General features: G+C 38.6%; 1 protein-coding gene across 1 annotated transcript in view; it reads right to left on the bottom strand.

The window, feature by feature from the left end:
* The window catches only part of dachs (unconventional myosin-IXb-like dachs), a 406,309-nt gene that overhangs the window by 18,855 nt on the left and 371,978 nt on the right, over window positions 1-15,476 (bottom strand). The window contains exons 11-13 of the mRNA XM_068230061.1: window positions 7,241-7,390; window positions 1,387-1,527; window positions 1,037-1,210 (exon numbers count right to left, since the gene is read on the bottom strand). Of these exons, the coding sequence (XP_068086162.1) occupies window positions 1,037-1,210; window positions 1,387-1,527; window positions 7,241-7,390 (465 nt within the window). The remainder of the gene's footprint in view (window positions 1-1,036; window positions 1,211-1,386; window positions 1,528-7,240; window positions 7,391-15,476) is intronic.

Raw genomic sequence — 15,476 nt, 5'->3', positions numbered from 1 at the left:
AGAGATTTTCATAATTTGTGTCTTGCAGCCAGTGAATGTGCTAATCTTAGTGCCAATTCCCTTGGACAAGTAAAAAAACTTATACTAATTGAATATAATGATTAACAAAGGATGATGGTGGCTTTGTGATTGCAGAGGATGGCCAATTAAATAAGGTAATTTATTTAGTGTTGAAAACAGTAGCATAGTCACTGTAATTCTTTGCTACTCTTTATCATCGGTGCTTATTGGTGCATTGAAGACCAAAGCTACATGGTTATTTTATCCTGAAGAGCAGTAATTTTGTCAGCTGAAGTTAACAAGTTCTCCATTGGTCCTTGCATGTTAATGTTTACTTTTTTCATCATCATCATCATCATCATCATCATCATCATCATAAGCAGTTTCCAGCTATTGGCCACGTCTGCTTGGAACATGAGCCTCTCCATCTCCTCTTGTCTTCCCACCACTTCTCCCTCTTCACTCATGCCCAGTCCTCTCCTCTTCACTGCACACACTCTTCCACTCCTTTTATCTACCTCCTATCCCCGATAATCTACAATTTATTGGGCAAGCAGGATTGAAAGTAGATATTCCTGACAATTTTACGGAACTTCACTTCTTCGAATGAATTTTTTTGAATGACTTTTATATAGTGTTTAAGAATTTCCTTTCTATGTCTGTTTTCTCGTTTATGTGCATAATTTTTTAGAACACTATGGAGAAAGCAAGGCAGTGTGACTACGACAGTGAAAGATTTAGGACTTGTTTCACTGTCCCGTGCAAACAACCGACTGAATTGACTCCAGGCTGCCTAGCAACACCCCTACTGATATAACTACAAAGAGTTGAAAACCTGCAAGATTACTTCTAGATTGTGCTAGTAACTAGCCTTATAAAATTTAGGTTTTTTATGAAATTCTGTCCAAGGGTATAGATGTGATGTCTTTTCAGACAAATAGACAGACAGATGTCACATAGTTTTTTAAATAGAGATTATGTTTACAATGTGATACCTACATATTAAACTGTAAAAAATTCAATAATCATCTCTTACCAAAGAAGAAATGAGGTCTATGCAGGGAACGTTATCAACATAGTCCACTTCGACTTCACAGTGAATACCTTCATCCCTGCAGGACTCGATGCTGGATTTAAAGATGTGTGTGTTGTAGAAATGTTGCATTGTCTCAGCACACAGATTGATGCAAAGATGTTCCAGCTGGCTTGGCTGTAAACAAAATATTGCTAGTCATTTCAACATAGGACAATAATTCACAATCCTATCCAAAACAATGAAGTATTAATTTATTTTAAATTTGCAGTACTGTCCAAACGGATCTGAAGAAATATACACTTTTTCTTCCTAATGGATTATGGGAGCTGAAGAGCAAAGGAATATATTACCTTAGGATCCTCAAATCCGAACATATCGAGGATACCAATGAAGCCATCAGTTGCATGTCTTACAGCATTATTCAAGGCTGCCATGGATTTACTGGACTTTGAGCCTGCTGTTCCAACGGTGGAAGCATGCTGACTGGCAAGCTGCACAAATTGAATAAAATAATGTAAGTTACTATTCAAAGCATGTAATCAAATATTTATTGAACTTTCTCCTTATCTTGAACTTTCCAGATCAAGGAAGATGAACTGCCCCTTTCAATGAGTGTAGATGCCCACTCTCTTGATGAAACTGGGAACCAAAAATGAATTCTTCAGAAGCTGAGAAGAAATAAATTTGAAGGAAATGGAATTGGTAAGGGGAGAACCCATCTATGTAGACAGCAGTGTCTGTCACTGTTATTTTATGTTTTCATATTTTTCCTTGTTTCTCCTTTCTTTATTCCCTCTTCCTGTCACTGTGTTTTTCCTTTTATATTTACATATCCTATTCCCAGCTTCCTATCTTTGATGATTTATACCTAAACATTACCCTGATAACAGTTTATGGGAATTCTTCACAATTTTGTTTTCATCATCATAACAATTATTGGTCATAAGTGATTTACTGGTCACAATTTGAATTAGTCACAAATTAAATTTTAGATATAGATGTAACTTAAAAGCTTTCCAGTCTACTGAACACACAACTACAATATAAATACTACACTATAACATACCTGAAAACTAGTGAGTTGGCAATATGTTAGGGACACACAGCTGTGAGCTTGCATTCGGGTGATGGTGGGTTCGAACCCCACTGTCAGCAGCCCTGAAGATGGTTTTCCATGGTTTCCCATTTTCACACCTTAATTAAGGCCATGGACCCTTCCTTCCAACTCCTACCCATCCCACTATTGCCATAAGACCTATCTCTGTCGGTGCGACATAAAAATAAAAAATAAAATTGTTTATCATACCTGTAAAAAAAGAAACCACTCCCATATCCACCCAAAGTTGGATAGTGAATATCGCTTGCGAGAGACCGTGTCCGACCTAACAAGGGGACATTTCCTGCTCGTCACTACCGATTTCGCTCAAATTTACAGAACATGCAGGGCTTGACTAGAAATGAAAGTACCCAAAGTGGGAACTCCAGATGGTCAAGCATATAGAAAATAAAAATGAAAATAAAAATGTTGACGCAGCTCAAACACCGTATAAGTCACGTACGTTAGTGCGCATGCCAAGCAGTTGTTGGCATAGCGGAAAGAGCTTGGACTAGTAAATCGATGGTCGTGGGTTCGACTCGCCGCGTGAAGAATATTTCTCTCAATTTTTATATTGTTAATTTATTTTAATTTATTTTACTTATGCAAAAGGCATATAGGATGTCATTTTTTTTAATGAGTGCACAATTGTAGAAAATTTGGAGTTGCGAACTTTCCCAACGTATTCAAACAGAAATTCTTTTTTTCTCCTTTATTGGCTATCTCCCCTCCTTGGAGAATGTGCCATAAACGTGAATAGTCGTTTCGCTGTAATATTCGTTTTCACCTGACAAGTGAAGGTTGGCCCAGGCAGCTGTGCACAAACAATAGATTCTTGGCGCAGGTAGACAATGACAATGAAATCCCTTCCTTATTTTTTTTTACCTTTTCTATGCCTTTTGCGTATAAATAAATGAAATGAATTATTCACCTCCTTGCGTAATTGGAAAATGAATAATATAAAATTTGACAGAAAAAAACAGTATCCACACGGTGAGTCGAACCCACGACCATCGAATTACTAGTCCAAGCTCTTACCGCTACGGCAACAACTGCTCGGTGTGCGCACTAACGTAAGTGGCTTATACGGTGCGTAAGACGCGTCAACATTTTTATTTTTATTTTCTATACACTTGGCCATCTGGAGTTCCCACTTCTGGTACTTTAATTTCTAGCCAAGCCCTGCATTTTCTATCAATTTGAGCGAAATTGGTTGTGACGAGTAGGGAATGCCCCCTTGTAAGTCAAATAAGCTTTCACGGGGACTAATGAAATTTAAACTAAACTTCAATCACATATTTTGTCAAAGTTAAGCTCCTAACCTATAGATGGCAGATAAATGAAATACTGTATACCCCAAAGGTGAGTATACATTTCACCCTGCTTATGTGCAGACCACATCGTCTGCTATTTGTTATCTGAACAAGGGTGCAGGTTGAGCATTTGAGATGCCTCATTGTGTTTCTAAATGTGTATTGTGAGTGTTGATAAGGATGTTGTAAAATAGACAAGGAACTAAAGAATATAAGGGACGTTTGTAAATGGATAAATACTGGAGGTGTTGCTCAGTGATGACTCGGGTGATGAATATACTATATTCTCATTGAAGGGGGAAGTGGCAGTGACAGAGAAATTTTAAAACTACCTACTGAATGCAACCGACAAGAAGTATTAGTACCTGATACAGATATCCTATATAGGCCAACTTTGTCACCATTCACAGCTAATTCAGGGGTAAATGTTCCACTGGATAATCATATTGATGGTATGTGTTTTGTGAATTTGTTTATTTCCAAGGATTTTTTAAAATGTTTGCAAACATCTATCAAATATGCCAGCTAGATGAATGATTAGTGCTTCACCTAACACAGCCATGTACAGATGTGAAGGTCTATGGAAAATTTCAGATTTTTAAGTTCATAACCTAAGGGGCAGTAATCAAGAACATCCACTGGTTCACAGCAGGAATTTGAAACAGCATGGTATTTAAATGGCTGCGCTGGTCATTTAAATCATCTATACCAGTGGTATTCAATCTTTTCAAAATCCAATTGTTTTTACCTTTGTACCTCCGAAGCACGAGTATATTGCGATTATACCATAAATAACAAAATGATTGTTGCTGGATGCCAAATAATATTAAGCTATAATGATCATCCTCCATAGCTTATCCTGCTTGCTCAGGGTCTCTGCACGCAATGAGGCATGAAAGAGTTGTGGCCAGGGATAATGTTCCATGCCCTTCCTGGCACCATGGGACTCCAGCAACACGGGGAATTAAACCACGGTCTCCGGGATGACACACAAACAGCTAAGCCACTATACCATCCTGTTCTTCAATAATAACAATAACGTATTTTATATATCGTCACCGGGCGAGTTGGCCGTGTGCGTAGAGGCGCGCGGCTGTGAGCTTGCATCCGGGAGATAGTAGGTTCGAATCCCACTATCGGCAGCCCTGAAAATGGTTTTCCGTGGTTTCCCATTTTCACACCAGGCAAATGCTGGGGCTGTACCTTAATTAAGGCCACGGCCGCTTCCTTCCAACTCCTAGGCCTTTCCTATCCCATCGTCGCCATAAGACCTATCTGTGTCGGCGCGTTGTAAAGCCCCTAACAAAAAAAAAATATATATATATCGTCGCTGGGCAAAGCAAACCTCGTAATTCCTTGGGAGCACAGTTTACAGAAGAAGCCCAAAATTGAGCGGCCAGCAATGGTCAGAGAACTGTTCCTGGCATTTTCATTGCTTAACTAGAGCCCAATATTTACCATTGGAGCCGTCTGTTGCCTTTTCAAGCAACATGGCAAGCGTTCAGAAGGCAGATGGAGGAACGTGGTTTTCTCCTGAGTGGAATATTACGAGGTTTTCATTGCGAGTATAATTATAAATGAAACAATTACTACTGTGCTATATACATTGCTACTGAAAAATTTTCAAGTGAATTAGTGGATTTCGAAACAAAAAAATTAAAAAGGAACAATGCAGCGTAAGTAAGCATTTTTACATACCTAGTGAATGGGAAATACAAACTGACAGATAATTTACTGTATAATGAATAGTTCAGAAAGGTGACTCTGTGTAGTGGTAGACAAAAACAGTAAATCAGAACAAGATTTTATTGAAAATGAGCTGAACTGCTCACCGAAAACTGTGACCCCTTGAGATGACCCCACGTACCCCCAGTGGTATGCGTACCACACTTTGAATAGCACTGACCTATAACCCTTTCAGACCGTGTATGCACAACTGTGCGGGTTTGTATTTTATTTATGTCTGAGCATATTTAACGTTTTCTTGGCATTAGACCGGGCTGCAGTGCTTGTGCAGAACATGTAACATGAACTTCAGTTGTTTTTCTTTAGTGCTTGACCACTAGGGTGCAGGAAGACGAGCTTAAAAATACAGTTGATCAGCAGGATGGCGGGAAGCAGTAATGCCAAAAACATTTATTTATTTATTTATTTATTTATTTATTTATTTATTTATTTATTTATTTATTTATTTATTTATTTATTTATTTATTTATTTATTTATTTATTTATTGCATTCATATTAAATAATGTTATTGGTTTTACATCCCACTAACTACTTTCTCAGTTTTTGGAGATACCAAGATGCCAGAATTTAGTCTCGCAGGAGTTCTTTTACGTGCCAGTAAAATCTACCGACACGAGGCTGACGTATTTGAGCACCTTCAAATATCACCAGACTGAGCCAGGATCGAACCTGCTAAGTTGGGGTCAGAAGGCCAGTGCCTCAACCGTCTGAGCCACTCAGCCAGGCTGCATTCATATTAATCTAGACGCTTTGCTGAATATCAAAATGTAATCAATGAAGTGTGTAAATTGGTTAGTGAACATAAATTGTGAACATTGTACGTAATACCACGAGGTTTTGAATATTGAAATGCACAATTGTGCGGGCTAGGTTTCCCTACAGGCAATGCATACGGGAATGCTAGGTGCTGTCACCAAAAGGACTGTAAAAGCAGAGCTCGTACTCTATGTGAAATGTAATGTATAAAATTTTAAAATGTAAAATGGAACATTTGATCATGTACATGTGTATATTCATGTGTACTGAGCTGAATTAATTAATTAATTAATTAATTTTATGTATGTATTTATTTATTTATTTATTTATTTATTTATTTATTTATTTATTTATTTATTTATTTATTTATTTATTTATTTATTTATTTATTTATTTATTTATTTATTGTAAGGAGTGAATTAAGTACTGACACGCACAATTGTGTGGGTGCTGTTTTTCAGATGTTATTTCTTTTTAGTTTGTAAAATAATCTATAAATACATGTATTTAAGAACATTTTAATCAGGTTTTGACATAAAAACAAAAATTCACACCTCCAGTTTTCTTTCAGGTCTACGGGCTGAGTGGCTCAGATCGTTGAGGCGCTGGCCTTCTGACCCCAACTTGGCAGGTTCGATCCTGGCTCAGTCTGGTGATATCTGAAGGTGCTCAAATATGTCAGCCTCGTGTCGGTAGATTTACTGGCACGTAAAAGAACTCCTGCAGGATGAAATTCCGGTACCTCGGCATCTCCGAAAACCGTAAAAGTAGTTAGTGGGACGTAAAGCAAGTAGAATTATTACTTTCAGGTCTGAAAGAAATATGGTAGCTGGTAGTGAATGTTTTAATGACATTTTGAATATTATGCTGTTTTCAGATTTGACAAAAAGGAGCTTGCAGGAAGTTTTAAGTTTGGGCCCACCCAAAATATTTATCCTAGAACTGCCAGTACATACATGGATTAATAAGTGTACAGGCTCTAAAATACAGGACACAATGGTAGATACCCAAATATCACATCAATATTTGTTTACTCATTTTGGACATCAACACACTCCTATACTCTTGCAACAGGCCATGATCCTGCATTAGTAAAAGCCATACTATGTCACATGATATGACAGAAAGTGAATCAGAAAACCAACTAAACTTTACATTTCCCAGACTTTGCTCTACTTCCTCAGAAGTGAATCATTAAAAACTACTCTAAGGAAGAAAATATAATGTCTATTTTTCTGGTCCATTAGAAAGCAGGTTTTAAATAATGCTTACCATATAAAGAACATACTTACTTCAGCCTGATTGTGGACTGACTCATTAGAATCCGAACTGAGTGTTCCCAAAGTAGAGCCCAGTCTCTTGAGACTGTTAGCTCTCCGTACTATGGTTGCAACTGTGCGGCAGTACAAGGCCTTAGCGAGCGAGTCTCGGGTCATGTTGGACTGTAAACAGGAAATAGACCAGTATTAATCTCATGCTATGATACACTGAATCTACTGTTATTGGCTAGGCATGGGCACAGACACAAAATTTCAGAACACCATTTTCCTTCTTCTACCGGTGGTTTAACTGTTACATAATATCTGCTTCATATCCGTGTTGACAGTACTGAATTTATAAGACTTTATTAGATCCTCCTATTCAGTTCCTCCTTTGCCTATGAGGGGGTCAAGTATTCATTGACCAAACATGTTTCAAACTATATTAGGTCATTTTCAGTAGATTTTAACTTTATACATACATGTTGTTACATGCCAGCCTCGTGGTAGCCCCTTTCAGTACTTCCAGCAAGGGGCTAGTGACTCGGACAACCTGGGATCTCCCAGCCAGCTTGCGGGGTCGGGCCAGCCTTTCCGTGTATTGTTCTTGTCGGCTGGCTTACTTATGAGTTACTTGGAGATTCAACGGGAATGCTCTGCCTCTAGCCACCTCACGTAAATTCTGGCTCAAATCACTTGAGCTATAAAAAGGGAGGCTAGCCACGGACAGTCAGTCGGAGTTAGGCTCTGTGATGGAGCTACGGTCAGTGAGAGAGTCAGTGTGTTGGAGTTCGGTGGCTAGGCTGAAGGCAACAGAGGTGTTGGCTGTCGCTACTGTCCCACCGAGGTCTGAACGAGGAGCTGTTGTTGTCGTATCGGAGAATGCAGTGAGTAAATATGCTGGAGACAACAGAACGGAAGACGTGTACTATCTGAGAGTACTGTGTGCTTGTGTATTTCTGTGGACTGAGGATCACCGTGAGTCAGCGAGGAAACCCACTATCGTGAGTGTGAGGCCAAATGGATCTGTGTTAATGTTTGCTGTTGTGAATATCATCCTGCTGTCAAATACTGATGAGCTGTTGCTGTTTGGTTGTTCACTGCATGTGACTGTGTGAATTACTGGACTGTCTCTGGAGTCGAACCAAGGAACAGTCATTGTGTGTCGAGTGGCCTGTAGCCCTGTGTTCAAATCCAGCTGTCTACAAACAGCTGCTGTATGAGGTGAATGGACTTGGGGAAGTGAAAGTAAGGATTAACTGTCTGCACATACTGCAACGGGCTGGACCGCCTGCTGTGCCGCAAGGAAGAGGGACTTATAAACGGACGGTAATTAGTAAGTGTGGCCATTCATACCTGAACAGACTTGTGTGTGTATGTCTATGTGCATTTATTGGGTCATCCTGAAATACAATACAGTAATAAAATAGATGCTGTTTTATTCGTAACAATATGTTGCACTCAACATTGTGCCTAATTAAAGTTTAGCACACAGTATAAGAAATCTTTAAAATATTACATAGTACACATTGTATAGTTTGAGGCTATCATAGTTGAAAGATTCATGCACAGTTTTGAGGTAACTGCAAAGTTCAAATAAAATGTCTTCTACAAATATCTGCTTAAAGTTCAAGGATGTGCTGTAAAAGCATAGCATGCTAAGTTTTGTTAAAATATTATTCAAATATAAAATGTACATTCTGTTGCACAAAGATAATGAATTGGAGTTTGTACATAGTATAAAAGTTACCGAGCTCAATAGCTGCAGTCGGCCAGTGCTGCCAGTATCCAGTACTTGGGAGATAGTGGTTTCAAACCCCACTGTCGGCAGCCCTGAAGATGATTTTCCGTGGTTTCCCATTTTCACATCAGGCAAATGTTGGGGCTGTACCTTAATTAAGGCCACGGCCGCTTCCTTTCCACTCCCAGCCCTTACCAGTCCCATTGTTGCCATAAGACCAATCTGTATTAGTGCGACGTAAAGCAACTTGTAAAAAAGTATAAAAGTTAGTATAAAATCAGGTTAAATTTGAGATGTAGTCTCTTATCTTGATTATGAAATATAAATAGTAGTTGTACTGGCAGCCTATTTATTCTTCTTTAAAAGATGTATATGTCGTTTTGGTGCTCCTTAGATAGTTGTCAAATGTATTAAAATGGGGAAGCGGTACTGTTAATTGGAATTTTGTCGGGCATGCTCCATTAGCTGTCTTTACTTTGTCACTCCCGATGTGGAGTGTGGTTTAACGTCGCACTAATACATCACAGGTTTTCCGCAATGCATGGATAGGAAAGGGCTAGGATTGGGAAGGAAGTGGCCATGGCCTTAATTAAGGTACAGCCCCAGCTGTGAAATTGGTAAACCACATAAAACCATCTTCAGGACTGCTAACGGTTCAATTCAAACCCACCACCTTCCGACTGCAAGCTCACAGCTACACGACCCTAAATGCATGGCCAACTTGCTCAGTCAGAATACTCTCTTCAATATGTGCTATTTAAGGGTTAAAGAGTATTGTATGTAGAATGACATTAACAATGTCTGTACTATTCCCTGTATAACAAAGAATATATTGTTAACAGACTTAAATTCAAATTTTAAATTTCCCTCTAAACATTTAATTTTCTTATTTGTGTGTTCAGGAACAATATGATGCACCCTTTTTCAACATATCATCCTAAAAAAATTCAGTAATATATTTGTATTTCTATAGATGAAATTGTTTAGTTAGGTGTCCTTCTGTTTGGCTTCCTGGATGTGGAAAATTGCCCACATATTTGAACCAAACTTTATATACAGGGTGGTCAGAAACAATGTGAACCTGGTATATGAGCATTAGAGTGTTGGTCATACTGATAAGTAATTTGATATCTTACGTCATCGTCATTTTATAAGCTGCTGAAATTAGCCAATCAGATCGCCCAGTAACACAAATGGGCATTGTAAGGTGGTGTTGCTGAGCCTGTACATCACTTCAGACCAGTTTGAGAGCACCAATCGGAGAAAGAACTTCGTCAGGATAGGAGTTTGAATACGGATCTCGCAGGTGACAGGATTACGCCATAGGAAGTAGGCTACGGTGAGACCGGCTGAAAGCCACGGTGTGTTTGTGTTAGTTGCTGATCTCTCGCCATAGCTCTCAAGCCACTTGTAAGTTTAGCAACACCACTCTGCAGAGCCCATTTGAGTTCACCGGCGAAGCGATCTGATTTGCTAATTTCAGCAGCTGACAAAAAGACAACGGTGCGAGATATTGAATTATTTCTTTCAAATTACTTATCAGTATGACCAACACTGTAACACTCATATAACCAGTTCACATTGTTTCCAACCGCTCTGTGTAGAATCTACCGATTCAGGAGTGTTGTAACCAAGGTTGAAGTTTACAAAACACAACTTTTATTGCTTCACTTTATGATATTTACACAAATAACTGAAATTTATTTTGAAGCAAAAAGGAATATTGAATCTTGAGAAAAGTCTGTCTTTATACAATATGTACAGGTTTGCAGTCTTTATATACACTTCTATCTTGAAAAGATAGTCTTTGTGAATTGACACGTTGATAGTCGAGAACTATCTGGCACACTAACATAAATGTTCATGAGAGTCCTTGTTTATTGAAGTGCCTGAATTCCTAAAAAGCAAGTTCAATTGATTGAAGAAATTCCACCTAGCGAAACTAAGGGAGCTTGCATAAATTAGGGAATGAAAATGGCTTGTAAAAGAATTACGGAACATAGGCAGCGGAAACAGGTAAGGGAGCGGTGACCAGAGGTGAAACCTCGTACTGCCAGAAATTCAGTCCACCTGGTCGAAGCACATTTTCAAGAGGAGTAGCCTCCGTGCTCGACGTAGGGTGTATTCTGGAGCTGGACACCGGGGCAAGTGGGCAAGTGAGCCGGCAGGGAGCTCCTATTTATAGTACACTCGATGGTCAGGCACGCGCACTGAGGGCTGCGCGTCGAAGCTAGCAGAATGATACACAGGCGCGCGAGCAGCTGGCTGACGGAGCGAGAAGGGAGCGCCGGACATACAACAAGGAGTACATTTTAGGGTAAAGAGAGCTGCCTCAGTGGATCAGAGATAGAACATTTCTGCAGCATTTCTCAGTTGAGGAAGTTGATTTTTGAAGGTCTGATGAAGAAGGGAGAGCCCTGCAAACATTTATTTAACATGTTTCACAGACCGAGTTGAAGACTAGACTCAACAGGGCTGTATCTAATGATAATAAGCCTACCTAATACAAAATACCTTTCTTTTTTTTTTGCTTTACGTCGCACTGACACAGATATGTCTTATGGCGACGATGGGATAGGAAAGGCCTAGGAATGGGGAGGAAGCGGCGTTGCCTTAATTAAGGTACAGCCCAAGAATTTTCCTGGTGTGAAAATGGGAAACCACGGAAAACCATCTTCAGGGCTGCTGACAGTGGGGTTCGAACCTACTATCTCCTGATTACTGGGTACTGGCCGCACTTAAGCGACTGCAGCTATTGAGCTCGGTAAAATACCTTTAAACCCTAAATATTGAAATCTAAGTTCACTTTAGATGCCATTTTGAAAATCTGGGATCCCTAATTAAAAGAGACTAGTAAAAGAGATATGGATAAAAGAAAAATGTTTCTGAAGATGTTTGTGGAGTGTGACACAGTATGGAAGTGAATAACTGGTACAAAAAAAAACAGAATAAAAGCCTTTGAAATGTGGTGTTACAGAAGAATGCTGAAGTTGGATTGGATCACAAATGAAGAGTTACTGCATCAAGTTTGTGAGAGAAGAACAATTTAGGTAGAGTCTTCTATTTTTTTCTTCTAGCCAATCTTGAGATGCCAAGAACTTGTTCAGTTGGTGAAGGGGTAAGAATGTAAGGAGGATAAGATATGAGTGTGACAGACAGATAAAAGTAGGTGTATGATGCACTAGTTTCAGAGAAATAAAGACATTAACAAAGGAAAAGTTGGCATGGAATCCTGCATCAAACCAGTCTCTGGACTGAAGACCCAGACAAGAAAAACATCAACTTAACACTGAATTTCAGTCTCCTAAACTAAAAGATATAATCAATCGATTGGTCAACAACCGTTAAATTCCCAGAAACATTTATGCTCGACAGTATTTCATGAATGGTATGATGCATCACTGGGAGAACAAACGCTCTGAGCATCCCGCATTTTATATTCAATTAGAGCAGACGCAGTTGTAATTAGCTACTGTTGTTGCTGCTGCTGCTGTTGCTGCTGCTTCTCCGTGATGTGTCTTGTGAAACTGTAGGCTCCTGATTTAAGATGCTATGATGATTGCCCTAATTAAAGCCAAGGCCCCCTGCATATTAAAAAGCAATCAGAATACGGGGCTATCAAAATTACTTGTGTCTCTCTCCACTTGATGGGCTAATTTAAAGACAGACAAGACAGGAATATTTTATTGCCACAATCATTAAGAACATCAGAATTTTTGAGTAGAAAACAGCTTCTTCTACTCAGCTAATTTCCCTCCTGGCAGTTATGTAGGCTGTTCCTTGAAAGAAAAAGAAAAGTGGTTCCTTTTAGGTCTCACAAGAAACACAATGCCAGTGGACATGAACATATTTCTAGATTTAATTGGCATGAGTCATTGACCTCTGAAGGCAGTTCAAATAGACACATTAAGGATAGTCTAATTAGTCTGAGTCCAAACAGTTCTGGATGGTATTTGAACACTAAGCTGTATGGCTAACAATAACAATCTTTGGAATGAAAATGAAGTTAGGTGTCTGAAACAAAACCATTCTAATAAATTATCACCTTTGTTATTCCCGTCAAAGGCAGCGCTATTCTATTTATTTATTTGTTTATTTGTTTGTTTGTTTGTTTGTTTGTTTATTTTTTTTTATTTATTTAAATAACTCTTTCTTTGACTTAATCCTGGTATTTTTATGGCGTTGCTCAACTATCAGCTTTTGAATCTTATTTTTGCGCTGAATATTTTTCTCCATACAAGAACACAAAAAATCACCACAGGAAAGAAAGAGACAAAGAAAATAAAATATATGTGGGGAAGGTAGTCTAAAGCTATGACCTGGAAATTGATGCTATGACATGGAATAAAATTACAAAATATGACAGTGGTGTACCCAGGAATTGAAGATGGGGAGGGCTCGCCCAGGGCCCCTCAAATAAAATGTAAAACCTACGAATAACTAAAATAAATTTCATTACAGCAGGTAAATAATATGCAATATATTGTCAAATTATATAAACAAATGGATTATTCACTATTGTAAGATTATTAAAATATAACTTTAATATGTTTTATTTGGCTGCCTCTGTGGTTTAATGGCTAAGCTGCTGAACCGTTCACCACTTAGTTGTTCATACTTAAAATTGGTTTCATTTTACGTTAACTACAGAACTACATTCCATAATCAATAGCAAAGTCTCGGTTATAATAAGTTATTCGATTACAACACGGAAAAATATACAAACAAAATTAAATAAAAAGCTGTTCAAATAAAGCCTGAAATATATCAATCAGCACAACTGATATCATTCGCATGAAGAGAGGTCATTCAAAACTGAATTGACTGAGTGTTAGTACACCTACTTCTTACCGGCATTATACACTGTTGTTGAATAAGAGTGTAATAAAAGTTAAATGTCGGTCAAATTTGTGCATAAAACGATATCTTAGATGCACCACACATCAAGAAAGTATCATCTTTTCTAACTAAAATGTAATACAAGGTGCGTTCCATAAATAATGCAACCAAATTCATAAAAAATCATTTATTGAATATATTCGTACAAATAATCAAAAATCTTCAAAATAGCACCCTCTTGCGTCGATACACTTCTGGAGGCAGTGTTTCCATGCCTGGAAGGCATCCTGGAAAGCCTTTTCCGGAATGTCCTTTAGATTTGCAAGTAATCAGCTTCATTTTCTGTATCAAAATCTAATCACTAAGTTTTACAATATTAAATAATATAAAACAACTTATCTGGAAGGAACGGAAGAAAAAACTTTCAATAATTTGAACAGTGTTATGAAGTCAAACATTTTTAAAACTTTTAACCGCAAACAGACATTTTAATGTAACAAAATGAAAAAAATTTTTTAACAACTATTCAAATGAACAGACATAGTTTTTAAGCTGAGCAACTATGTAATCATCCGTTCTCATATCATTAACACACTAACCCTTACATTGTTTTTAATATCCTTTAATTTAATTGGTATTTTAGTAGTTTTTAAGTGAATCAATATACCTGCAAATTAACGGGTTTAAAATCTTAACAATTCACCTAAGCTATAATAACAGCTGAGGATGTTCCTAAATAAGGAACAAAACATGTACTGTTGAGAAATAAAAATTTGCCAAAAGGCAAATAAAAAAGTATCAAAAGGGTGGAAGAATTTTAATACTGTAAAACTTAGTGATGTCCTTTAGAGCCGATGTAACATGCGTCTGTATTCTTTCAATCATGTCCCAATGTTTTCCTTTCCTTTTAACCGAGGAAACAAAAAAAAGTCAGCGGGAGCCAGGTCAGGACTGTAGGGAGGCTGGGGAACCAATGGGGTGTTGGTCCTGGCCAGGAAGTCGTTGTCAATGAAGGCGCTGTGACTCAGCGCTTTGTCGTGATGAACTTTCCATGTGTCCTTGATGTCACTTCGGCAGCGCGAGACCCTCTTTTTCAGTCACAATGCGGAAAATGGTTGTTTTTGTCATGTTTAGAGTTTGTGCTATCAATTGAAGGCTCAGCCGTCTGTCAGAGTTCAAACAATCGCGCACACGCGTCACATTTTTGTCGACTTGTGAGGTTGATGGCCGTCCACTGAGAGGTTCGTTGGTGATCTCCTCTCGGCCCTCCATGAACGACTTGTGCCATCGGAAAACTTGTGATTTGGACAAGCAATCAGTCCCAAAGGCCTGCTGAAGTAATGGAAACGTTTCGGTGGCGGACTTCCCAAGTTTAACGCAAAATTTGATAGCGTACCGTTGCTCTACAGAACGATCCATTGTGCCGTGTTACATGAACTCAAAACGGGCTTGACGGTAACGCACGTCCTAACTCTCCGGCAGCTCGCTGCCGAATGAGACAAAGAGTGTTTGAAGCTAACACCCCCCTCCACCTAGCCCAGCAGGTTAGAACACGCTGCGGTGTACAGTTGCGTCGGAAAAAAATTGGTCGCATTTCTTATGGAAAGCACGTTGTATTTTGGTATCAGTTTTCATTGTTGTGAATAATTTTAAATAATTTGGTGCAGGTCTTTTGTGAGGAGCGAGAGA

This window comes from Anabrus simplex, chromosome 1, assembly GCF_040414725.1.
Source record: "Anabrus simplex isolate iqAnaSimp1 chromosome 1, ASM4041472v1, whole genome shotgun sequence".
Classification (NCBI taxonomy): Eukaryota; Metazoa; Arthropoda; class Insecta; order Orthoptera; family Tettigoniidae; genus Anabrus; species Anabrus simplex.
Note: the sequence above shows the minus strand (reverse complement) of the source record. Positions and strands in the feature narration are given on the sequence as shown.